This window comes from Oryx dammah, unplaced genomic scaffold, assembly GCF_014754425.2.
Source record: "Oryx dammah isolate SB20612 unplaced genomic scaffold, SCBI_Odam_1.1 HiC_scaffold_8, whole genome shotgun sequence".
Lineage (NCBI taxonomy): Eukaryota > Metazoa > Chordata > Mammalia > Artiodactyla > Bovidae > Oryx > Oryx dammah.
The window spans coordinates 9,066,433-9,091,060 of record NW_024070192.1 but is presented as its reverse complement, the minus strand read 5'-3'; the positions used below and the strand labels follow the sequence as shown (position 1 = coordinate 9,091,060).

The following is a 24,628-nucleotide window of genomic DNA, read 5'->3' as shown; positions in this document are numbered from 1 at the left end:
CTCATCTTGTGGGAGTCTGTGCTTGTACCCAGGCCTGTCCAGGCGTGCGCAGGTATGGCCGTGCCCCCAGGGCCTGCAGCCTGCCTTCTTCTGCCTCCAGTTTCTCCCTCTGTTTCTTCAAGGCTGTCTTCCTGGCCAGGCTCAGCCCTGTGGCCTTCCCCGGTGCTGGGCTCTGGATGGAACAGACCGCAGGGCTTCAGTGCTGAGTGCAGGGCGCCCTCTGCTGGCGCAGCCCCTCGTAGCACGGATGGACCACACCGCAGCTTCTGGGGCTGCCTGGCCAGCCCCTGCTGTGGGGGTGTGGGGAGGTGAGGAGAGGAGTACAGGGGACAGATAGGGAATGTGTGGTGGCCGATGATGAAGTGATGCTCTCAGTGGTGACTGGATGGAAGGCAAATTTAGGGAGGGACTGAGGTGGGTCATAGCTTTTCTTCCAAGGAGCAAGCGTCTTTTCATTTCATTCGGAAGAAAAGCTATGATCAACCTAGACAGCATATTAAAAAGCAGAGGCATGACTTTGCCAAGCAAAGGTCCATCTAGTCAAAGCTATAGTTTTTCCAGTAGTCATGTGTGGATGTGAGAGTTGGACTGCGAAGAAAGCTGAGTGCTGAAGAATTGACGCTTTTGAGTTGTGATGTTGGGGAAGACTCTTGAGAGTCCCTTGGACTGCAAGGAGATCCAAATCAGTCCATCCTAAAGGAAATCAGTCCTGAATATTCATTGGAAGGACTGATGCTGAAGCTAGAACTCCAATACTCTGGCCACCTGATGTGAAGAACTGACTCATTGGAAAGGTCCCTGATGCTGGGAAAGATTGAAGGTGAGAGGAGAAGGGGATGACAGAGGATGAGATGGTTGGATGGCATCACTGACGCAATGGACATGCGTTTAAGTAAACTCCGGGAGTTGGTGATGGACAGGGAGGCCTGGCGTGCAGTCCATGGGGTCGCAAAGAGTCGAACACAACTGTTCAGACATGAACATGTCGGACAGTTCAGAGCAACTGAACTGAAATAAGATGGGTCATTTGCTAATGAGCTGCGGAGAGAGGAGCCTTTGGCAGGTGGAAGGGCAGCCAGCGTCCAGACCTGTGGCAGAGTGAGGTGACCCCAGTCCTGCCAGACAGAGCTTGAGGAGCCTGTGGGATGCCGTGGGCCCAAGGGTGCGGGGAGGAGGGGACGGAGCTGTCACTGCCCAGGGCCTGCTGTCCGCAGGAGCTGGAGGAGCAGCCCTGTGGGAAAGGATGGGAGAGTGGCGATCCTCAATCCTCATCTCCATGGGGAACCTGGAGGAGCAAAGCCTGGCTTGGGGGGCACAGGTGGGCTGTGGCGAGGCCTCTGCCATCTGCCACACTCCCAGCTGGGCCCATGCTGCCCCCAGACGGTCCCTGTTTTGAGGACTGTCCCACGTCGAGGGGATGCTCCTGCGTTTGGCAGACATGCGGGACAGACGCCACCTGACTTTCTCGGGAGCCCAACATCAGGACTCTTGCTTGTGTCTAGTACCAGGCAGGTGATGTTCGGGGACCTCTGCGAGGAGCCGGCAGGGCTCTTGGCTGCGGTTCCGGGCGTGAGCACTGCTGGGTGGGTGAAGTTGGGTGGGGAGACTTGGCCTGGGCTCTCGGGGCCAGCAGCCTCAGATGAAGAGCACTTTTGGATGGATGGATGGACATCATAAACTGACCACGTCCAGTCTGAGCTGGTGCCGCCAGTTATGACTGGCTGGGCTCACTTTGCCTGCCTTGCAACAACTATGAGTTCAGGACAAGCTGCTGCTGACAAATAGGCCAGAAGCCTGCGGGTATTTCTGCAGGCACCGTGTGCGAGTCAGGTGGTGTCCCTGGCTATCGACTCGAGCGCTAACCGAGGTGTTGCTGTGAAGGCATTTTGCAGGTGCCCAGCACCCAGTCAGCTGACTTTAAGGAGATTATCCCCTGCGATGTGTGTGGGCCTCGTCCAATCAGTTGAAGGACCTCAAGATCAAGGCCAAGGTTTTGCGGAGAAGAGATTCTTCCCAGGGCTGTGGCACCCAGCTGCCTGGCTGGCAGGGTTCAAATTTCAGAGTCACTAGCTCCAACCCCGTCCCAGTTAGTTCTCTTTCCAGGCACGTCTGTCGCCCGTCAGAGCGGCTTCTGATACACACGTGGCCTCAAGGTCCTCCAGCTGTGATATTCTGTGATGGAGCCTGAGGGGCCCTGACCGAGCAAGGCTGTGGAGTCACAGGGGCCTGGGTTTGATGCTCATCAGCTCATAGCCTTGGGCACGTTCTGTAACCTCTCCCAGTCCCTGTTCCTCACCTTTTGGGGTTGTTGGAACAATGGACACAGTCCCACGTGGTGCTTAGTACCATGCCTGGCAACATAACAGTTTTGCTTTAAAAAAAGAAAAAAGCGTAAACTGCCGAAGGAGACCCACTGGGCTCTTGCAAGTGGCTGAATCCCAGTGGGTGGGAGGCTGACAGCCTCAGCCTGCCGACAGGCTCCCTCTGACACCACCTCCGCCTTGGCCACTCAATGGAATCAACCAGGGAGATTTAAAAACCCTGGTGCCTGGACACTCGACCAGACTCTGGTGGAATGGGTTTAGGATATGCCCTGGGTTCTGGGATTTTAAGAAATTTCTGGATAATTCTGACATGCAGTCAGGACGGAGAACCTGCATCTGAAATGTCACTTAAGCTCGAAGCTTCTGTGCACTTCGGCGGCGGGGGGGTGGGGGTGGTGGTGGTGTTTGGAAACAAGCTTCTGGATTTCACGGTGACTGGGGAGCCAGGCTCCTGGGCCACACCTGCAGCGCGGGGCTGCCATTCAGGGGCGTTTTCCCAGGTGGTGGTAGTGGTAAGAAACTGCCTGCCGATGCAGGAGGTGTGGGTTTGATCCCTGGGTTGGGAAGATTCCCCTGGAGAAGGCCATGGACAGAGGAGCCTGGCAGGTTACAGTCCATGGGGGTGCAAAGAGTCGGACACGACTGAGCTCATACTCACACGGGCGAAGCCGGTCGACAGCACTTCTGCTGGGAGAGCTGATGTATAGAAGCTATAAGTTAACCGCATGTTTCCAGCACGACTCCTGTGTGACTTTTTCTTGATCCACCCCATGTGCTCTATTCTTGCAAAGAATCTTCTTGAAACACCTTCCTGTCTCAGTGAACGCACACTCAGCTCCTCGGGTCTTGTGGCTTATGTCATTAGAATCAGGGCTGGCCAAGGTGGCTCCTTCCTGACCCCTTCTCCCCATTCAGAAGTCCCTTCTCCACACACCAGGCTTCTCCCCGCTGAGCATCCTGCCTTCTTTGCCTTCTCCCACGGTGTTGCCAGAATGAGTTAAAAAAAAAAAAGTACAGTTCTGAGCCTCCAATTTTTCTCTTGCCTCTAGACACCAAGTCTCCTTCTCATCTGTGGGTACCAGGACCCGCCCCTGCTCCAGGCCATGAGGCAATCACTCGTCCTCCTCTGTGCTCCCACCTGTCCCATTTCCCTGGGCTTGGGAGGAAAGAGCCACCTCCTCCAGGAAGTCTGCCTCATCTTCGGCCGTCCTGGTGGCACTGGGCTTGTTCTCCAGTGAGGCGTTGGGACGGTTTGCTCCCCTGTGGTGACTGTGGACTCACAGGGGACCAGGTGAACGCCCGGGGAAGGGCTGGCTGGAGGTCCCGGTGGAGTTGCGGCCTCCAGGTTTACACGAGTTCAAGATGTCGCGTGTGTTCTGATCGTCCATGTTCTGAGCTTCACTCTTCTTTAGCCCTTCTTCTCCTGATGCTGGTCCTCCCGTGCTCTCCTCCTGGGTCTTCTAGAGAGGCCGGTCAGACAGGAGCTTGCTGTCTTGACCTCCGGAGCCAACCTGGGTCCTGTCTTCTCGGTAAAATGTGGCCAGGGCCCCTAGGAGTGTAAGAGAGAAAGAGACACTCGCTCCATTGGTCTCTGAGCAGAAGTCACAAAGGACGTTTAGGCTGGTCTTCAAGAGGGTATCTTCACAATCCTGAAGAGATGGCAGAACTGGTGCTGAACTTACGGTCGTGGCAGGCGACCCTGGGGTGGGCTGGGAGCCAGCGCCAAGTGCTCGGACTCCTGACTGCGGCCTGAAGCCCGTGGGGACAGGCTGCTGCTGCTGCGGCCAGTGCCGTCACTTCAGCGGTCCCCGTACAAGGCGTTATGCACAGTCAGCTAAGGCTGGGCCTCCCTGGAGGGCCAGGGGTAAAGACTCCCCCTTCAATGCAGGGGGTGTGGGTTCCATCCCTGGGTGGGGAACTAAGATCCCACGTCTCTCAGTTCAGGCGCTCAGTCGTGTCCGACTCTTTGTGACCCCATGAACCGCAGCACACCAGGCCTCCCTGTCCATCACCAACTCCCAGAGTCTACCCAAACCCATGTCCGTTGAGTTGGTGATGCCATCCAGCCATCTCATCTTTCGTCGTCCCCTTCTCCTCCTGCCCTCAATCTTTCCCAGCATCAGGGTCTTTTCAGATGAGTCAGCCCTTCTATGACCAACAAAAGACCTTCACTAAAGACCTTCACACAATCAAAAAGAGACCTTCACTACTCTTTTCTCTCCGAATATTTTTAAAAAAATTATTCATTTTTAGCTGTGCCGACTTCATTGCTACGAGGACTTTTCTCCGGCTGTGGCAAGCAGGGGCTGCTCTCTGGTTGCAGTGCTTGGCTTCTCCCCGCGGTGGCTCCTGTTGCGGAGCACAGGCCCGTGGCCTTCAGCAGCTGCGGCCCCGGGCCCTACAGCACAGGCTCAGTAGCTGCGGCTCATGGGCGTAGCTGCTCCTCATGGGTAGCTGCTCCTCGGCATGTGAGATCTTCCTGGATCAGGGATCAAACCCATGTCTCCTGCGTTGGCAGCTGGATTCTTAACCACTGAGCCACCAGGGAAGCCTCTTTGGATATTTCTGATACCCAAACTGGGTCATGGGTTGAGAGCAAGCAGCAGTCCTGGGCTGCGGCCGCATGCCACGGTTGCCCCAGACAGTACTGGTTCCTGGACGGAGCAGGTGGGTCCAGGCAGGTGGCTGGCGGGAAGCCCCTAGGCTCTACTGCATTTCGATGACTGTTGAATGCAACATCCCCAAACAAATGGTAAAATCCTAAGTCAGGCAACTTAAATGTTACATACGTAAACTTTTGAGGACAGCATAAAAAGACACAGGGCATTTCTACACACAGTAGGACAGCTCTCTCTCCCAAAACATACAAAGTGAATACAGATGACATTCTTCTTTGAAAAATAAAAATAAAAAAACGCATTTATTCGAACAGCCAAGAAAAAAAAGAATTGCCATTTATTAAGATTCAACAAAGCATTGTACTTTTGAAAGCAACTTTCGGTGCATTTTCTTCAACAATCACATTCTATGAGGAAAAACATTAAAAGCCACAAACTTGTCTTTTAATCTCAGAGTTACAGACGTCTTTAATTCAAAATAAAAGGTCAAAAAACAAAACAAAACAAAAAAACAAAACCCCAACAAATCCCACCCCAACGAGAACAAAAAAACAAAAACGGAGATTCCTTACTTCCATCCCCAATTTAAAAATATCAGTTTTCTACAACTCGATGCTAAATGCAGCATGGGAAGCTGTATGTCTGGGTGCACACGGGCACGCACGCACGCACGCACGTATATTTGGTGTACATAGGTGGGGACGTGCACATCAAATATACAGAGCGCATGTAATGGCAAATGAGATGCGGTTACTCTGAGGAAGGTCTGTTTAGCTAAATACACTACTGAACTTGAGAAAAAAGTCTTGAACCAGTTTGTGCATAGTTCATGATCCTCTATAAAACCAGCTTTTGTTGATCTGCAATTTTGCAGGAACTTTTTTTTTTTTCCTTTTGTGTCTTTTAAATTGTTTTTTTGCTTTTTTGTTTTGTTTTGATAAAACCATTAAAAAGCTAATTAAAAAAAATGTAATGCACAAGTTTCCTGATCAAGCAGGCAGGGAGCATATGTTCATATATTTTTTTTTTTAAACATACTTGAGGGTATGTTACTCCATTGTCTCTTTCTTGCAAAACAATCAAAACATTGATCATTTTTTTAAAACATAAAGCAATTTTTAATATATAAAGCACTCTTCGAACATCTATTTCCTTTGAGTCCATTATTTGGTACATACGTAACTGCTACACGTTAGAGATTAGGTATCTTTCTTCTTTGTGGTTTTTTTTTTTCCTCTTTTTTCATATTTTTTTTTCCTTTATTTTTTAATTATTATTTTTTTTAATAACATCTTCAGTGCTAGGAGTTGGGTGGCAAAATGCATGAAATGGTGTGGAGCTGTCCCTCGGGAACCCTGGTTTTCCTGAGAGCGCGTCCGCGTGTGCAAGACAGTGACCACAACTCGTCACCTCGACGAAGGGGACAGTCGACAAGAGTCCACGACGATGGCCGGAGGGGAAAACAACACTGTTCAATCCCAGAGCTCTGAAGTAGCGGATCTGCGTTCTGAAAATAGGTTTCTTTATGACAGAAGTCTTTTTTTTTCTTTTTTTCTTTAAATTCCTTTTTAAAATTTTTTATTTTTATTTTAAAGTCTGAAGGAGAAAAAAAAAAAAAAGGTCTGTAAACAGGTGGGAGCCCTCACCACTGGCTCCGATGAAAGCAGTCACAACCCACGCCCAAGTGCTTGTCTCCCCTCCTCTTGAGGAACCATCCATCCTCTACAAGGATCTATGGGCACAGCTCAGTGAGTTTTTTTTTTTTTTTCCTTTTTTCTCTTTAACTTTATATTCCAAATGGAAAAATGGTGCAATACTCTGGTAATAATTTTCTTGCATTAGTCCACGATAAAAAGCTGCTAAAGGTAGGTATACATATTATTTCTCCAGAGATATACACTGTAATTTTTTTTAAACGCAATTAACAGAGTCCTTGAGTAAACATTTACACATGAATTGTCACCAGCCCTGTCCTATGAATTTTCTTGAACGTATAGGATTAGCTAGAGGAAGGGCAGGGACACTCAGTGCAAAGTTAGAAGCTAATAATAAACAACAAACATTTGACCAATGCGCCAAAAAAAAAAAAGCACATACTGAATAAAAGGGAAAACCCACAGTTACATCCCTCACACACTTAACACATGAACACAGAAAGTGCGTAGGCACGCACGCACACACACACACACATGCTTCTGTTTACACACACACACACACACACACACACACACACACATAGGCTGTGAACTTAGAAATGTTTCCTAGAGCCTGTTTCTGCGTACTGATGTCAACCTGGAAGTGTAAAATTAGAAAGTGTTCACATTTCATTATTGGCCTGCTGGATTCAAGTATTTGCATGTTTGATATGTCTTTTTTTTAACTTTTAAAAAATATTTTTTTGGGGGGATTAAAAAAAATGACATGAAAAAGTAATGAAACAAGGGTAATGTGCATAGGCGGATCCGTGGGAACAGAGAACAGATCACAGACCGCTCCTTCCGCTCGGCTCCCAGCCGGGGCCGCCGGACCGCGTCCAAGGGGTGGACGCCAGCTCCCCCTGATTACCGGGCCGCCTCTGGTAATGTGCATAATCGTCACAGGCTCGTTTTAAATAGGCTTTCTCGTCTCCCTCCCTCCCTCCCTCCCTCCCTCCCTCCCCACCCTTCCCTCCCTTGATAAAATAACCCTTTCCAGCCCACAATCTGAAAAGTGCCCTTCATGATAGAACTATTCTAAGCAGCTTTTATACTTAAAAAAAAAAAAAATCAAAATGACAACACACCGCACAAACATAAGACGACACCAAATAAAAAGCTGTGAGAAGCATCCTGTCATGACATGTGACGCTGACCCAGCGCGGCCGCACTGTCTCGGGGACAGTTCGCAAGGCCTGCGTGCGGCCAAGGTTCGTCTTCAGTCCTGGACAGAGGTACTCGAAAGGGCTGCCGGGTGGCTCCGGTTGGGCAGGGTCCTCAGCAACACCCGGGCTGGAGAGGGTCAGCGTGTCCTCCTGGAGCTGATGACCGCGGTGCCCGCGGGGCCGCCCGGGGCTAGATGGACTCCCCACTGAGAAGGTCGCCAGGGAGCAGCGTGTTCAGCGGGGTGGGGCTTCCAATGACCCTGCCGTCGTCGCTGCTGGGGGGGCCCCACAGGCTGCTCGAGTACTGGGGGACCCCGCCCCACAGCAGGTCGCTGCTCCCTTTGCCGGCCAGCCCCGGAGCATTCCAGTGGCCGGCGTCGCTCCGCACCAGGCCGTGGGCGCTGCCCGAGGCACCCAGCCGCGTCTGGCTGGTCCCTGGGCTGGGCTGCCAGCTGGAGGTGGGTGGCAGTGCTTGGCCTTGGGCTAAGAAGCGGTTCACTTCTTCTTCGCCGGCGAACTCGGCCAAGATGGTAGTGTTTCCCAGAACACACCTGAAAGGGCAGGACAGCAACGGAAATAAGAGCAGGCGTTTTTGAGAAGATAACACAAACTCGACAAATCTTTAGTTAGACTAACCAAGAAAAAAAAAAAAGAGGACACAAAATCAGAAATGAAAGGGAGACATTATAACTGACAGCACAGAAATACAAAGAGATATCTGAACTCCCTTGCTTAACTACAGCATTATTTATAGTCCAGATATGGAAACAAGCTAGTAGTCAACAAAGAAAATGTGAGATATGTGTGTGTGTATACACACACACACACACACACACACAATGGACAACTGTTCAGGCACAAGAAAGAAGGAAATCCTTCAACAAAACAGACTAATCCTGAGGACCTTATGCTAAGTGAGGTAAGTCAAAAATCAGATAAATACTGCACGATATATTTTATTTGGAACCCCCCAAAAGCCAAACTTGTAAAAACATTTTTTTTTTTTTTTGTAGAATGGTGGTTTCCAGGAGCTGTGGGTGGGGAGATGGCAGAGACTGGTCAAAGGGTACACACGTCCAGTTAGAAGACGACTAAGTTCTGGGGAGGTAAGGTACAGCCTTACCTGCTGTACAAGCCTTACCAGCAGGTGACCCTGCTGGTGACCACAGTTAACAGCTCTGTATGGTTTATGTCAAAGCTGCTAACAGAGCGGATCTTAAATGTTTTCACCACAAATAGGAAGTAATAATTACGTGCCCTGATGTCCTGTTAGCTCACATGGTGGTGAGCATTTGGCAGTTATAGAAATGTGTCAGGACAACAGGCGCCACACCTCTGAACTGACACACTGCTGTTGTGCATCAGTTATATCTCAAAACGAAACAAAAACTCAAAAAAACCCCACAAATACAGAAAGCAGAACAGGGGGTCATGTGAGCAGAGCAGCTGTGAGTCTTCCTGTGTCCTCCTTGTTGGCTATCCCATGCTGTTGTTTTAAAACAGGAAAAAGACAGCTGGAGGCTTCACGTCACAGGCCACCCAGAAACAGTCCTGCAGTTCACGCTTCACTACAGCTGTTTGCAAGGCCAGAGTATGAGCTTTCTTCCCGTTTTAGATTTCTAGCAGCTGTGTGGTGGTGGTATCGAGAGCACATTCTTAAGGACGTGCATGAACGGACCACTGAAGGTGGGCATCGTTTAGGATCAGTGAGGTTCATCCTGGGCTGAAAACAGGAACGGCTGATTTCTGGGGCCCACACCTCAAGGGACACTGCTGAGAAGGCCTACTCACAACATCTTATCGGAAGTCCTGTAATCTGGGGAGAGGAGTCGGCTGCAGGGAACACTACTAGGCCCAGGAGCAGGCACCGCCATGTCGCATGCCTGGGGACATCCGTGGAGAGAACCTTTTTCCACCCCTGGGTCTCTCCTGGGGACCCACTCCCTCTGGGGTTGGGAGGAGGGGGCAGAGCCTTGGCACTTTGGCAGTAGAAGAAACCAACATGTCACAAGACACCTCTCATGGGGTGAATTGCGTCCCTTCAAATTCATATGTTGAAACCCTAAGCCCTGAGGCCTCATTGGGCCTGTGTTTGGAGAGAGTCTTTAAAGAGAGAACTGAAAATAAAAAAATAAATAAAGAGAGAATTGAGGTAAGATGTGCTATTGGTAAAGAATCCACCTGTCAATGCAGGAGACTCAAGAGATGCAGGTTCCATCTCTGGGTCAGGAAGAGCCCTGGAGTAGGAAATGGCGGCCCATTCCAGTATCCTTGCTGGAGAATCCCATGGACAGAGGAGCCTAGCGGACTATCGTCCATGGGGATGCTAAGAGTCGGGCACAACCGAGCAACTGAGCTCACACACGTGCGAGGTCACGAGGGTGACCCTAATTCACTTGGACCACTGTCCCTGGAAGGAGAGGAAGTCTGGACACACTCAGACGGAGTGACGTGAAGGCAGCTGTGTGCAAGCCGAGCAGAGGCCTCAGGGGAGGTGACCCTGCCCACACTCCGCCGGACTTCCAGCCTCCAGACCGTGAGCCAGTGGGCCGCGGCCAGGGCGGCGCGGGGCGGGGGAGGGGAGGGACGCACATGTGCAGGGACTTCTGGGCCTTGGCGGCCTCCTCCTTGGAGCTGTAGCGGACCACGGCGTTGCCCTGCGTCAGGTTCAGGTGGAATGTGATGAGGGGCCCGTGCTGCAGGCACAGCGTCCGCAGGGTGGAGCCGTCGATCTGCGTGAGGAAGAGGAAGGGTGGTCACGCTAGTCCTGGGAGGTCATCACTCTGCGCTTCAAAGACGAGCTTTATGCAACCTGGGTCCACAGTACCCTGGGACGATGTCTGTCTTAAGAGGGCTTCGTGGACTGACTGCGAGAGTAACCTTGGAGAGAGTCTACCGTATAATTTACAGTCTTGGACATTTCCCTCTAGTTGGTGAGCTGGGCTGCCAGGAGGAGGAGAAAAACCTGCTCCAGCTCTGCCCCCCTCCTCAGCAGCGCGCTTCACCCCGAGCCTTGCGGTCCCAGACCCCGGGACACGTGAGCACAGGCCACATTGTCCTGGAGCGTGCAGGTGAGGGTGAGCCGCTGTGTTTATCAGGGTGCACTCTTCAAGCCTCAGAGGGGTGGAAAATAAACAGTTCACCAGAACACAGGTAAATGACCACCGCTGCCCGCACTGCCTTTGGACCAGGCGAGGCCTCGGCTTATGGACAAGGCCCTCAGGCCTGCATACCCCGACCAGCTGCCTGTACCTGGGGTGTGAGGTTGCGGAGAACGAGCCAGCTGCTTGTCCTTCCTGAGGCGTCGGTACTCCAGGCGGAACCTGCGCCCAGGGGGGAAGCCGGTCACCAAGGCTGCGCCGAGTCAGACCGCTCTCCCCAGCGCCCCAGGCCCCCGCACGCGGCTCGCAAAAAGCCTGCGCTCCCAGCCTTGTCACCCCTGGAAACCAACCCAGACTTGGGGTCCCTGCAGACCCTCAGGGGCGGGTGTGGTGGCAGAGACTCGAGAATTGCCCAGAAGTCTTGGTCTCCTCCTCTGCCCCCGAACCCTCTCAACTTTAGAATCAATGCTCTAAAACCCCACTTGCTGGCAAAACAATGCAGACTCGCAGGCTGGCTTCACTCTCAGTGTCGTTAATTCCCTGTGCACCCCCTCATCCCCACAGTTCAGAGGGGCCCAAGGAAGCTCCCGGGACAGGGCAGTGTGCTCGCACTGGGCGTGGAGTCCCTTACGCTGGGTGAACGGGCCTCTCTGAGGGCTCAGTGTGGCCCCTCAGTGGGTGCAGAGACCCCTGGGATCTCCTGGCTCAGAGCAAAGCTGTGTATGGTAACACCCAGGGCTGATGCTGAAACACGGGCAGCAGAACCTGAGCCTGTTCAATCCCCGAGAGTCTAGGTGCCCTGGCCCCCTCAGCCCTCTGGGAGGTCCTTCTGAAGAAGCTGCAGGACAATATGGTAGGCACCTACCTTCCCTAAGGGGAAAGTGGGTTAGGCACGGACACTCCCACCCCTCACCCATCTGGATGCCAGAATGGAAGCGTACCCGAGGAGTAAGAGCTGGTCCAGCCGAGGGGACTGGCTCCCCAGGCGGAGGAAGGCTTGGGGTTGGTTAGCCCTGGCGGGGGCCTTGTGGGTGCAGTAGTGTTTCTGGGCACCTTCCACAGTTCGTGAGACAGAGAGGCTTGCGTGTGGGAGGCAGAGCCAGAGGACCACGTCGATTTGATGTCTGACAGCTTACCTAGAAAGGTGGAGAAACGGAGCACGGGTATTCTTGAGACCGAGAAGTCACAAAGGGTCTGGGGACTTGTGCCAGGAGAGCTCTGGCTCCAGCGGAATGCGGGACCCGAGGGAAGCACCCCGTCAAAACCCCCACTTGAGGACCGCAGGCAGTCCTCTGAATTTTTGTCCAGAGACACAGTCTGCTGGTGGCCGTACAGACCCTGCCAGGATCGCTGACGCTCAGTTTGCTACATGCGTCAGACATGAGCTCTCCAGAAAAATGGCACTTTTTTGTGGTTCAGTGCTAAAGCTAATTTCTCAAATTCTGCTGGGACACGTCTTATCGCATATCAAATTAATCAAGATCGAGGCCCTCACACACACACACACATATATATATATAATCTTTTGTGCTATTTCTTTAGGTGTCAGTCTCCTATCAAAGCAACACGCCCTTTGATGTAACCCGCCTGAACTTGCATCTCCTAGCACTCTCTCCACAGCTTGGAGACCTGCTCTCTGCACCTGCAGAAGTGGGTGTGGGCCAGGTGCCCCAAGGATTGGCATCTGGGCACCTTGTCTGGAGAAAGCCTGTTGTAAGGCTCTTTGTGGAAACAAAAAAACAAAAAACAAAGCCTGTGATGACTACCAGCTCTGGCCCCTCCTGTGCCCGGGGACCTGCCACACAGCTGCCTCAGGAACCCAGTGTGGCGAGGGCAGCAGGCAGAGAGGTTGCTGTTGCCCTGCTCCTGGGCCCAAGCTGCAGCACCAGGCAGGCACCAGCCCCCCAGCACCAGCTGGCACCAGGCCTGCGTGGGGCGCCCCTTCTACCCTGACTGCTGGGGGCCGACTGCAGCTTCACAACAACAAAGGCTCATTTGAGCACAGGAGTCCCTGATCAGGAAAACTGAAACGCCAGATAAAAACGGCCCGAGATAATGGAAGATGGTTTTGTTTGTTCATCTCTTTGGCCAAATGACTGGAAAGTTTTAACTGCCTAATACATCCCCTTTGTAAACATGAGAGAGAATAAACATTAGAAGGACTAGAAATAATCCAGAAGCTCTTGCTCTATTTTTTAAATAAGATGCTAAATTATAGCAGAACTACTTTCTCCCCAAGGCACTGGTATAAAGAGAATTACTACAGCATTCTGACGATGGTTTAAACAACAGCTGGACAAGAAGGTTGGTGGAATGGAGAAACACAGTTGAAGAAATTTATAAACAACAAACTCTCTTTACTTAAATTCCACATCTTTTTGCAAACCTGTCCACACTGTATGTATGTCCACATCTCTTTACATCCTTGTCTTAACATTTCCAGGTAAAAATTCCTTCAGAGTTATTATGACAAACAAATTAATTCTCAATTCTCCTTTAAGCCTAAAAGAAATGTCTTACTGGAAAGACTTGTAAAGCCTACAGTGAGAGAGGAATAACCCAGGCACCGCATGGATCTGAGCGATGGGAGTTAAGCTGATAACAGCAGTTCCCAGAAGCTGCTGCCTTCAAGTCTGTGAGTTTTATATACCCCTGGTTTTGTGGTCATAAGAGGATGGTTGGGGGGAAGTGGGAGGGGAGGGGGAAGCAGACACATTTAGGCAGTAGCTGTATTGCGTCTCACGCTGGGGAGCTTCTATAAGCCCGGATCTTTGTGACAGGAGGTGTCACCATCCCTACTCCCCAGAGAGGGGGTGAGCGGTGCCCGAGGCCCTGTGGCTGCTCGGCAAAGCTCAGGCTCACTCTCCATCACTCCATGTGGCCTCCCAGCTCGGAGGGGAGCAAACAGACCACCAGGAAAAGCCAGGCCATCAGTCTTGTTTGGGGAGAGAGAGAATAGGCGACCAGCACATCGAGAGGCCAGGTGCGTACCTGCAACAGTAGGAGCGGGCGCAAGGCTGCTGAAAGCGCGACTGTGGCCGGAGGCAGCAAGCGGCCAGGCACTCGAGGGAGGCAGCGCGGCGTTCTGAGATGACGGTGGGGAGGACCCTGCAGAACCAAAGGCAGCGCTCTGAGAGAGGTGAGCACGGGCCTGCGGGGAGAGCCACTCAGCCCCGGGGGTGAGGAGCCCTAGCGCCCGAGAAGCAATCTCCAAGGCTGCGTTTACGGCAGTGGTGGGAAACGAGCATGACCACAGTGAGGACAGGAAGACACAGGTGCATCGCGCCTTGGCGCCCCCAGGTCCTGCCAGAGGCCCTGGGGAGGGGCTGGGTGCGGGGTGTTGCAGACCAGGAAGCTGGAGAGGAGAGGATGACCACACAGTGTTTTCAACAACATGTCAGGGTTTGGAAGGATCCCGTGGATTTCCCCTTCCAGGCAAGATAAAAATAAAAACTCAGGGCGACCTCCATCTTTTCATACCTCCAACAATACCTACAAAACTGAATAAAATGAAATAAAACTCCAAGTTTTTTGTTACAGATTTTGCCCTAAAGAGACCGGTGCTTTCCCTGACTCCTTGCCCAGGTTCCTATTTCTCTCTTGAATGCAAAACATCCAGCAGAAACAGGCACTGGCGACCGCGTCGACGTGTGCCACTGGGCCTCCAGGCTCACCCCTCCTGCTGCTGAGGACCCTGTTCCTATCCTGGGAGGGGCGCTGACCGCGTCGACGTGCACCACTGGGCCTCCAGGCTCGCCCCTCCTGCTGCCGAGGACCCTGTTCCTATCCTGGGAGGCGGGCTTATAGGCGGGCCCCCCAGCCACCCCTGCCGGTGCATTTTCCGCATCACCAGGTCTGTTCTCTGAGGAAAGCAGGAAGCAGAGGAAGAAGGATGACGCAGGGCGACAGTGTGCTAAGCTTTTAGAGGGATGGACCAGAGGTCTTCAGACTTGGGAAGGGACTTGGGTGGTGTGTGCGAGCTGGCTGGGAGAGAGTACAGGGCACAGAGCAGTCTGGTAGTCAAGTTTACCACCATGAACAGAATCTCAAAAGACATGGGGCCCCTGATGCAGGGCCCCACCTGGGACGGTATGCTCAACAACCTCAGGGACTGCCAGGCGTGTGGCACCTCCCAGGCTTGTGCAGTCTACAACCTGCACGGCTGTTCACGGCAGCCCTGGTGTAACTGACCTCCTCAGAACAGGGCACCAGAGCTGATGAACGTGAGGATGTATTTGTAATCTGCAGGTCTTTGATTTTAAAAGACATCAGTTCTACTGACAATCTAACCTTAGTTCCTAAACCCTCTGTTTCTTATTTACCAAAATGCAATCAACTAGAGATTCCAAATTACAGACTATTTAACCCAACATGGTACTTCGTTTATAGTTAATGGTAGAGCACGTGGGTTTTAACGTGTTCTAGTTTGACATTTTTAGTGCAATAGTGGAATCTATCCCATAAAATGATGGCTAATTTTCCTTTTTAGTATCGATTTGTCAGGCGATGGCACAACTGCATTTTACCATCTGGCTGATATTCACCTCATAACGGTTAGCACTATAAATAATATTCAAACAAATATGGGGCTAAAGTGAATTTTTAACACCAAATCAGAGCTTAACACCAATGAAAATAAAAACCAAAACTGTAAATAAAACCCCAACACCTAAGGTACTCAATAAAGAAAACAGAAAACTCCATTAAGAAAATATGTAAAATGAATAAGCCAACATCCAAGAGGTCAGTGGCATTTCCTACTGTTTCCTTCCAGGGCATATTTTCTCAATTTTTTTTTGCTTTGTAGTTTAGACTAAGCTAATCACTCAAGAATACAACAGCCTTTTGTGGCTGGGCCCTGAGCAAGCTCAGCCTCCGGGGGTGCCTGAAGCCCCGCGTGTGGGGAACAGAAGGGGGTCCCGGAGAGGGGCGGTCTGCGGGGTCTGGCCGTGGCCGTTTACTCCTGGCCCTGCGGCTGTGGGGCTTCCTGTAAATGGGTTCTACATAGAGATCCACTCCTTCTGCTCCCTCCTCTCAGATAAGACCAGGAGGTGGGGGCCCTTTCCTGGGCGAGGCTTGGTCTTGCGGTGGAGCTGCCTGGGACTCGCCCTTGGGTCACACAGGGCACTAGAGGCTCTGTCCTGCTGACGTCCCATTTCTGCCAGGGCCTCGGAGGCTTAGCTTCCCTCTGCCCTGATGTCTGTCTCGACTGCTCGGCTCTGCCCTCAGGACTCCCCTGCCCTCCAGGATGCCTGTGTCGCATCACGGCACACGGGTGCAAAGGCGGAGGTGGCCTGCGTGCCCCAGGTGCCAGGGACCTTGGGCTGACACTGGACACCGGTCAGCAAGCTCCACTCTGTGCTGAGCAGCCTTGACTCTTTCTAAGGTCTTCTACCGCCTGGATGGCCATGCTCGCCCATCCTCCACAAGCCCAAACACACCGAATCACCCCTTCGCTTGGCACAGCCCTGCAGCCACACGCAGCGTCCCGAGGGGCGAGTCTCCCCCGACCCCCACCACCTCAAACAGGCTCCAGGTCCCGTAGCCTCGAGCCCCTCTGCCTCACTCATCCGTCCCCAGCTGCGGGGAGGCCTGCGACCGCCCTGCTCTGACACTGCTGCCTCGCTACAGGAATGCCCTGCATTGAAGGAAGAGGTCTACGCTGCCCTCCGACCTGAGCCACAGGCATGCGTGGAATCCTATCACTTCAAAGAACCGCCGACAAGGAGGCCTCTCCCCACAGGCCATATGTTAGCCGCAAAGCTAAACTAACTTTCTGGAAATACCTGACTGACCTTGCTAGTGCTGAGCATCGCGGGTAAGCTGGCTGTTCTTTCTGCTACTAGAACGCTGAGGAGAGGGGTCTGTCAGCCCTGGCACTCACAGAGTGCCTGCATCTGTAGGCCTCGAGGGAAGGCAAGCTAGTGCCCTCTTCAGTTCTGCAACTGAACCCGCGTTTATGTTCTGTAACCTCACAGCTCAGCTCATCACTTCCGCTAACTGGATCCTCAAGCCTAAACAGGGTGTGCCAAGCTTTATAGCGTCAGGAGTTTGTGCCAGGAAAAAGGTCCTGGGGAATGAATTCAGTCTTTTTACCAGACATTTTGAGGAAAGGAAAAATTGGCTGAGATGGATGAGTAAATAGCCAATTCACTTCCAGTTCAAAGAGATTTCAAGTGGAAACCTTTTCCTTAAAAAGCTTGATGGCTAACATTGTTATTTTATAACACAAGATGTATAAGCACCGTGTACTAATAAATCCAGCAGGGACACGGAGCCCAAAGTTATCTCCATTTTCCCATAAGCACTGGTCGACTTCTCCTTATGCTGCGTCTGATAGCAGATGTGTCTGACACTCCCCTGCCTCGCTTCCCACACCCGCCCGCTGCCCGGAGCAGAACGCCTGCACAGAGAACACCACTCAGACGTGGGCAGGGCACCTCCTCACCTCCACTCTTGAGGAGGTAGCGGTTGACATCCTGTATGGTGGTGTTGATGGTGGGCCCGGTGGGGACACTTCCAGGAGTGACATCGGGGTCATTCTCCGGATCTATGTTCTGAAGTCCTTTCCAGGGAACTCCAGGATGGAATTCTGGAAAATTTCAAACATGTGAGTATTAGAACACCTTCGTGTTGCTTCATGACAATTTATGGAAATGTTTATAGTCTGCTAACTCAGAGGTACACATTAGATTTCCTTCAGTAAAGCATCAGTCCTTTGGAGCAAACTAGGTATCAGAACTAAACTAAGACAGTGTTCACGTGGGAATATAAAGCCCAGACACATTCTGAGCAGATGGAACACGGCACCTCCCCCTCCTTCTCCTCCCACTGATCTGAGGGCTACAGAAAAGCCTGTGATGCCAACGACACCCGCGATTTATCTGTGAAGGTACTGCCAATGAAAAAGCCAAAGCTGTGGGCTCCGTGCTCCCAGGATGCTGAGCCTGGGTCCTGGCTTCTCTCGGGCCTCATCACTCCCTTGGGCGTGGCTCGAGTCCTGCTGCCGCACAGGAGCGCTGCATGCTCTTACCTGGGGGCCAGTTGATGCTGGAGCCGTTTGAGATTTTATCACTGTCGGATTTGGCACGTGACCAGCTATGGGGAACAGCTACAGGAGGGCTGGCTGGTGACTCGCTGCTCTGGATTAAATCGTACCGGCCGTAGGAGTCGTCAATGGAGGACTTGGCTGGAGGTCCGATGCTCAGACCTCCAGGGATAGCACCTGGAGGGGGAGCAGGAAACACAGAGCCGAGTGAGCGGGCACCACCGGCCCCAGGGCTGGGCCTTGCCCTCTCCTCCCAGCCTCCCTGCGGCCAGCGCTCTCCAGGGGAAGTGACTGTCTCAGCCAGCCCAGACTCGACCTTGCAAGACACGCTCTCTGAGAATTCTTCCAGTGTGTCACTTGAAATTCTCGATAAATGCACACCCACACCATGGTGCGGTCCTTGCAACTGTCCGTGTCTCCCCCCTCATCTGCTGGCCTCTGTGTGGCCTCAGAGGCCTAACCCTAACTCCCCGGGCGACTGAGCGCTCTCCTCCAAGGAGACAGCCCGCACAGCAGGTGATGATTTTCCTGTAGAACTAATCATAAGGGAGAATTTTTTCTTTTTAGAGTGCTTTGTATCAAGAGAGAATTATGTTCCCTATCAAATTTCCTTTGCTGTTTATGCTACCAGGAAATTAAGAGCTAAATTCAGTGCTTAACAGTGACATCACTGCCTATGGTTATTAGCATCATTTTCTTTTTTTTTTTTGGCTGAGCGGCTTGTGGGATCTTAGTTCCTGGACCAGGGATTGAGCCTAGGCCCACGCGGTTTAAGTGTCCAGTGCTAACCACTGGACTTCCAGGGAATTCCATGGTTATTAGCATTTTTGCTTTTTATCTTTTCTAAGCATTAGATTTTCCTACTGCATTTAATCATTTTATTGAAAAAATTTTCTTTCAGACAAATTTTTGGTTGAAGATACAGATATACGTTACAAGTGTGCAGCCATGACCTGTATTCTTTGCTGCTCTGGGGCACTTTTAATTACTTCTCGATTAGTAGCTAAGGTGTGAAAGTTGAGGCTTCAAGAGATTTGGTCATTGACTAGAAAGGGTGTTACATACTCTAATGAATGAAAGATATATTGTTGTTGGTTAGTTGCTAAGTCATGTCTGACTCTTTAGAACCAGTGGACTGTAGCCTGCCAGGCTTCTTTCTCTGTCTATTACCTTACTGAGGTAACACTGGTTTTCTAACGTTATCCAAATTTCACGAGTACGGCACTGCATTTCAGCTTCTGTCCATACCACAGGGTGCTCACCACCAACTCTTGATTTCCACCTGTCACCACACAGTTGACCCCCCTTTCCTTATTTCGTGCTCCATCCACCCCGTCCCCTATGGTTACCAATACTCTGTATTTCCATGTTTGTTTGGTTTGGCCTTTTGAAATATTTTCTGTTCAGATTTTAGCACTGAATTCTTAGAATAGAAATGCAGTGTAAGTAACAAAGGGCTTCCCAGGTGGCACAGTGGTAAGGAATCCACCTGCCAATGTAGGGGACACAAGAGACATGGGTTTGACCCCAGGGCCTGGAAGATCCCCTGAAGGAGGAAGTGGCAACCCACTCCAGTACTCTTGCCTGGGAAATTCCATGGACAGAGGAGCCTTGTGGCCTACAGTCGATGGGGGTGCAAAGAGCTGGACCTGATTGAGCACGTGCCTGTGTGTGTGCAAGTGCACACACACACACACACACAAGTAACGAAATGGGGATGATGAGCAAGTAGCACAGTGGTGACCAGACCCTGGGGCTCCTCAGCTTGGACATACCATGCTTGCTGGGGTTCTGGTCGAGCGGAGAAGCAGCACCGGGTAAGTTATCCATCGGGTTGGGGTGAGTCCACTGAGGGAGGCGTGACTGGGACTGAGACGGGTCCTTCACTGATAAACCACCAGTCATGTCCATGCTGCTGACATTCATGTTTGGGTTCAGTCCAGCTAAAAAGAAAAGCACTATTAGGATATGTCTGCTCTTCCTCCAAATGATGACTGTCTAAAGCTCTCCTAGAGAAGCAATCTAAGTCTTAATTCATGGCCAAATAGTTAACAAAGTGCAGACTCCGCTACAGTGGAGGTGAGCTTGGCCTGGAGCTCGCACTGGAAATATCTTCAGAAATTTTATACTGAAAACCCCTCTGGGCCCAGCAGAGCTCTTGGCAGACAGCGAGCCCCGCCCTTAGAAGGAGCCCTGAGGCAGCCTCGATCCTGCTCTGCTGGAACGGCAGACGTGGTGGATGCACGCAGGCCCCGACTCACCGAGAGGGTAAGGGGCGAAGGTGCTGGGTGAAGATTGCTGCTCTTTGGTCTGCAGCTCGGGGAGGCCGGGGGCCTGGGGGTGAGGGGGGAAGCTGTCCAGGGCCGATTTGCCTGCAGAGGGGTGCAGAGACAGGTGTGGCGGGGGCGGCGGCTTCACGAGCAGGGCCTGGGCCAGCTGGCGCTGGTGCTGCTGAATCTGCTGCTGCAGGTTAGTGATTGTGCGCGCAACCTGCGGGTTGGGGGCGGGGGATGACGAGCGGTCAGCGGGGCTGGGGGGGCGGCGCCTGGGCCCACCTCCACTCCCACCCAGGTGACCCCGGGGGCTTTCCCAAGGGGAGGCTGCCTGTTAGAGCCATCATCAGTGACAGCCTAACAAAGTCGGGGGAGGGGGCGGCCAGTGAGCCAGCTCTGTTGTCAGGGGGCCCCTACTTGCTGCTCCTGTTGTCTCATGGGTCCGGAAACGTTCCGCTGGGCCTGTAGCATCTGCTGCTGGATCTGTAAACGTTGGTATGCCTGTGGACGGCAGAGAACCATCAGCAGACTGCAAGAGAGCCACTAACAAGGGGTTTGACTTCTGTACATTAAAGAAAAAACAGCCCAGATTCGTCGGGCCCCTTACCACGCTGTGGTTTAAGCATATTGTGAGGCATTTTCAAAAAGAGACGTCTTTCTAAAGCCTTTTTTTCAAGTGTTCATTTGTTTTGGCTGCTCTGGGTCTTCACTGCTGTGCGTGAGCTTTCTCTAGCTGCAGCGCCCAGGGCCTTTCATTGTGGGGGTTTCTCTTGTTGCAGAGCACGGGTTCTAGGTGCTTGGGATCAGCAACTGTGGTGCATGGGCTTAGTGGCCCTGAGGCATGTGGGATCTTCTCAGACCAGGGACTCTAACTCGTGTGCCCTGCATTGGCAGGTAGATTCCTATGCACTGGACCACCAGGGAAGTCCTCCAAAACCTTTCCACTGCACAGACTTTAAAAAGTAACTCAGTCAGCACCTCTGTTTAGTGCTGGTAGTGAGGTCTGTCAGCAAATTATTTTTCAGTTAATGAAGAGATCAGATTTCTTCTGCTTGATTCATACAAACTAAAAGAAATCAGGGGCGGCAGGGGGGGAAGGTTTTTTTTTCCTTATAAAGACGCAAGGTGTCCAGAATGGTTCAGACAGTGTGGCAGGACAGTGGTGAGCGGCTGCCCAAGACAGTCACAGAACAATACACATTCTAGGGCTCATAGGCAACCAGGAGCTGTGTGGGGTCTCAGTCCACAGGGAGCCTGAGATCCAGGCTTGTGGCACTTCCACCACCCTGACTCCGGCCACAAAGCTGGTGAGAATGGTCATCAGAGAGTCTTCCCACAATGATGCAGAAGGCTGGATCCTTTGTTTCAAAAGTTGGCTGAATATGGTAATTTTTTTCCTTACAGCATGGATTTTGGGGGGACATTTGGGGCAAGAGGATTTATTGAAATAGGATTCAAACAGAAGTAGAGATTATATTATGAAACCTCATTAATCTGTAAATCAGAGGAATAAAATGCCTAGCTGAATCCTTAACACGGTTTTTAAAACGGAAGACACGAAATGTAAACATACTTCAATACTTTCTTGGTATCATTCACATTAAGGGGTCAATAAAAATTATGAATAAGGGATTCCAGAATGTCAGTACTGTCGAGAATGAGCTCAGCCTCAGGTCAGAATCCAGCTGTCCTGCAGTGCAGCCGGGAGGAGGGCATTGTTCTCCTCTGTAGGAAGGGTGCGGAAGAGCATGCAGGCTTCTTGGTTCCGCCCTGTCCTTCCCTGAGGTCAGTGGTCCCTTCCTGGTGCTGATGGCCCTGGGGCCTTACACCACAGTCCACGAGGCTCCTTTTTCTTTTGATGTGGACCATTTTTAAAGTCTTTATTGGATTTGTTACAATATTGTTTCTGTTTTACGTTGGCCATGAGGCATGTGGGATCTTGGCTCCCTGACTAGGGATCAAAAGTGCATCCTCCGCATTGGAAAGCAAAGTCTTACTGGACTGCCAGGGAAGTCCCCGAGGCTCCCTTTTCTGAATGAAGTCCAGTTGTGGCCTGGAACCCACGCCCAGGGCGTGGGTACTTCATTGCGGCTTGTCTAGGACACTCACACCCTGCCTGGCCACTGCCTGGGACCAGACACGCAGACTGGTCAGATGTGTGTCTAACAAATGCTAAAGGGTCAGGACTGAGAGCCTGATCCTGTAAGGAAAGGTTCCCCTATAAGGAAAGGCTGATATCATGGTTTTGTCTCTTGGAGCCTTTTCTCTTCTTCCGTCATGACTCCTGATAATTTTCTGCGAGATGAAGCTGTTGGACAAGATGTTTAAGCAAATCAGGTGTCAACATATTAAAGAAAGAAACAAACGCTGGGTCTTTCAGGGAATATAAATTCAGGATGCATCGAGGGATACGATGTCCTGGTGTTACATGGTAAAAGCAAAGCCTGTTGGAACAACGTATGTTAAACTATAAAACTCTCAAGAAGTATTAGACTGCATCAGCCTTTCTCAAGAGGGATTCTGAGAGAATTAAGTCCTAATCTCTGAGGCAGATACTGTACATAATGAAGTAACTTGTCTTTTGCTTCTAGAATGGTATCTATGTATATCATCCTCAGAAGAATTTAGACAAAAACCAGGAAGTGATTTGCTGGTCCTGTGTTCGGATGAGAAAGGCTGGCTGAGTGCTGAAGGACATGCCTAACTGTCAGACATGGGAGACAACGATCACGAAGGGGCCAAAGAATTCACAAAGCTTAGAGGAAATGCCCTTGAGTGAAGAATTTCCTAAATCTTTATTTATTAAAATATTACCCTATTTATTTGGCTGCATGGGGTCTTAGTTGCGACACACAGGATCCTCAATCTTTGTTGCAACACATGCAATTTTTTTTTTTTTTTTAAGTCTCAGCATTTCAACTCTTAGTTGTGGCATGTGGGATCTAGCTCCCTGACCAGGGATGGAACCTAAGCCCCCTGCATTGGGAGCTTGGAATCTTAGCCACTGGTCCACCAGGGAAGTCCCCTAATGCTTTTAATAGTTTACCAACTTCATGAAAGTCTCAGTGACATTCCCTGATGTGAAGAAGAGCACTGAAGTAACTACACTTATCAGCTGGTGTGTGCGTTCCTGGCTCATGCCTGTGAACACGTGGAGAATGCCCTTCCCATGTCCTACAACCCGAGCAGATCTACCCTGACTCACCAGCTGCAGCTGATAGAGCTGGTTCAACATCGTCATATGCTGAGGATTAATTGGCGAGGTTAATAGTGCAGGGTTGAGACCAATGTTTTTTGCTGCAAACTGCAAAAGCTGTGCTTGAACCTGTAAACACAAAATGCACCATTAGACATGAACTCTATTCAAACATTTACTTGTCTGTGTAGTTTTTCAAGGTTCAAAACTGATTGATTAAATGACAACTGTATTTGTCTCATGAGTGAACTTCAAAAGCCATTAAAATATTTACAGACATTCCAGCATTAGTAGTTAGCACGTTTTAGCGGAGAATGTAGAAGGAAGAAAGGAAGGGAGGAAGGGAAGGAGGGAGTGACAGAAGGCAAGAAAGAGATGTCTTCCTCTAAATATTTCAGTTACGAACGAATGCTCTAAGGTTCTGCGTTACTCCTGTCGGTTACTGATTTTGTTTTCTGTCGAAGTGAAAATGAGCAGGCATCATTCAAGGCCTGGAGACGGTGAAGGCATATTCACTTCACTATGCCTTCCTGGGAGGAAGTTTGAGGCAGGCTTCTGCATCTCAGACAGGCACCTGGGACCAGTCCCTGTAGGAGCTCGGTAGATGGCTGCACCACCACCTGACCAGAGGGTCCTCGTTACAGGGTGGGCAACAACCCCTCCTCAAATTTACTGGCTCAGGCAGTGGCCTCTCCCTGCTTGTGGGACCGGACATTCCTCTTGGGGGGGCCAATGCCCAGGTTCCGTGTGGCACAGGCACTCGTGTGACTTGCCAGCCCTGATCGTGACTGTCAGTCTTCCTCCCTGCTCTGCACTGTCAGGGGCCTGGCACTGGCCAGCTCAGTGCTCCCCACCACGTGCTCTGTACATTTATCATAACGTTTGCACAAGGTGATCTTAGGTGGTACACGGAAGGGCATCTTTTACTTTCATAGTCATCTAACGTGTATTAGGAAAATGCTGATTTTTCTATTTATGATGGACATGTAAAGTTTCAAGAATAAATTTATCTAAGAAGGCAGTCAATTTAGAGAAAACACATTAAGAGCCTTCACTTGAAAGGCAGGCAGACAGACGAGTGAGATTCAGGACATGCTGGTTTGCAGGGTGTGGGGAAGGCTGCTCTCTGCCTCCAGGCCCCTCTCTCCTCCTGCCCCATTGGCGGGGGTGGCCGAGTCACTAAGTCCAGGTGGCGGGACGTTAGTGGA

The 24,628-nt window shown here is 51.3% G+C and overlaps 1 protein-coding gene across 4 annotated transcripts in view; it reads right to left on the bottom strand.

Annotated features, from left to right (window-relative positions):
- Positions 1-7,613: 7,613 nt before the first annotated feature.
- TNRC6C (trinucleotide repeat containing adaptor 6C) overlaps positions 7,614-24,628 on the bottom strand; it is a 73,620-nt gene continuing 56,605 nt past the window's right edge. For 3 of the 4 annotated variants that reach the window (XM_040244681.1, XM_040244682.1, XM_040244684.1), the window contains 11 exons: positions 23,430-23,549; positions 20,642-20,725; positions 20,213-20,441; positions 19,727-19,894; positions 17,937-18,128; positions 17,352-17,495; positions 13,895-14,011; positions 11,845-12,039; positions 11,055-11,125; positions 10,395-10,534; positions 7,614-8,353 (listed from right to left, as the gene is read on the bottom strand). In XM_040244681.1, the coding sequence (XP_040100615.1) occupies positions 7,993-8,353; positions 10,395-10,534; positions 11,055-11,125; positions 11,845-12,039; positions 13,895-14,011; positions 17,352-17,495; positions 17,937-18,128; positions 19,727-19,894; positions 20,213-20,441; positions 20,642-20,725; positions 23,430-23,549 (1,821 nt within the window). In that variant the 3' untranslated portion in view covers positions 7,614-7,992. The remainder of the gene's footprint in view (positions 8,354-10,394; positions 10,535-11,054; positions 11,126-11,844; positions 12,040-13,894; positions 14,012-17,351; positions 17,496-17,936; positions 18,129-19,726; positions 19,895-20,212; positions 20,442-20,641; positions 20,726-23,429; positions 23,550-24,628) is intronic. The other variant, XM_040244683.1, reaches the window with a different exon arrangement.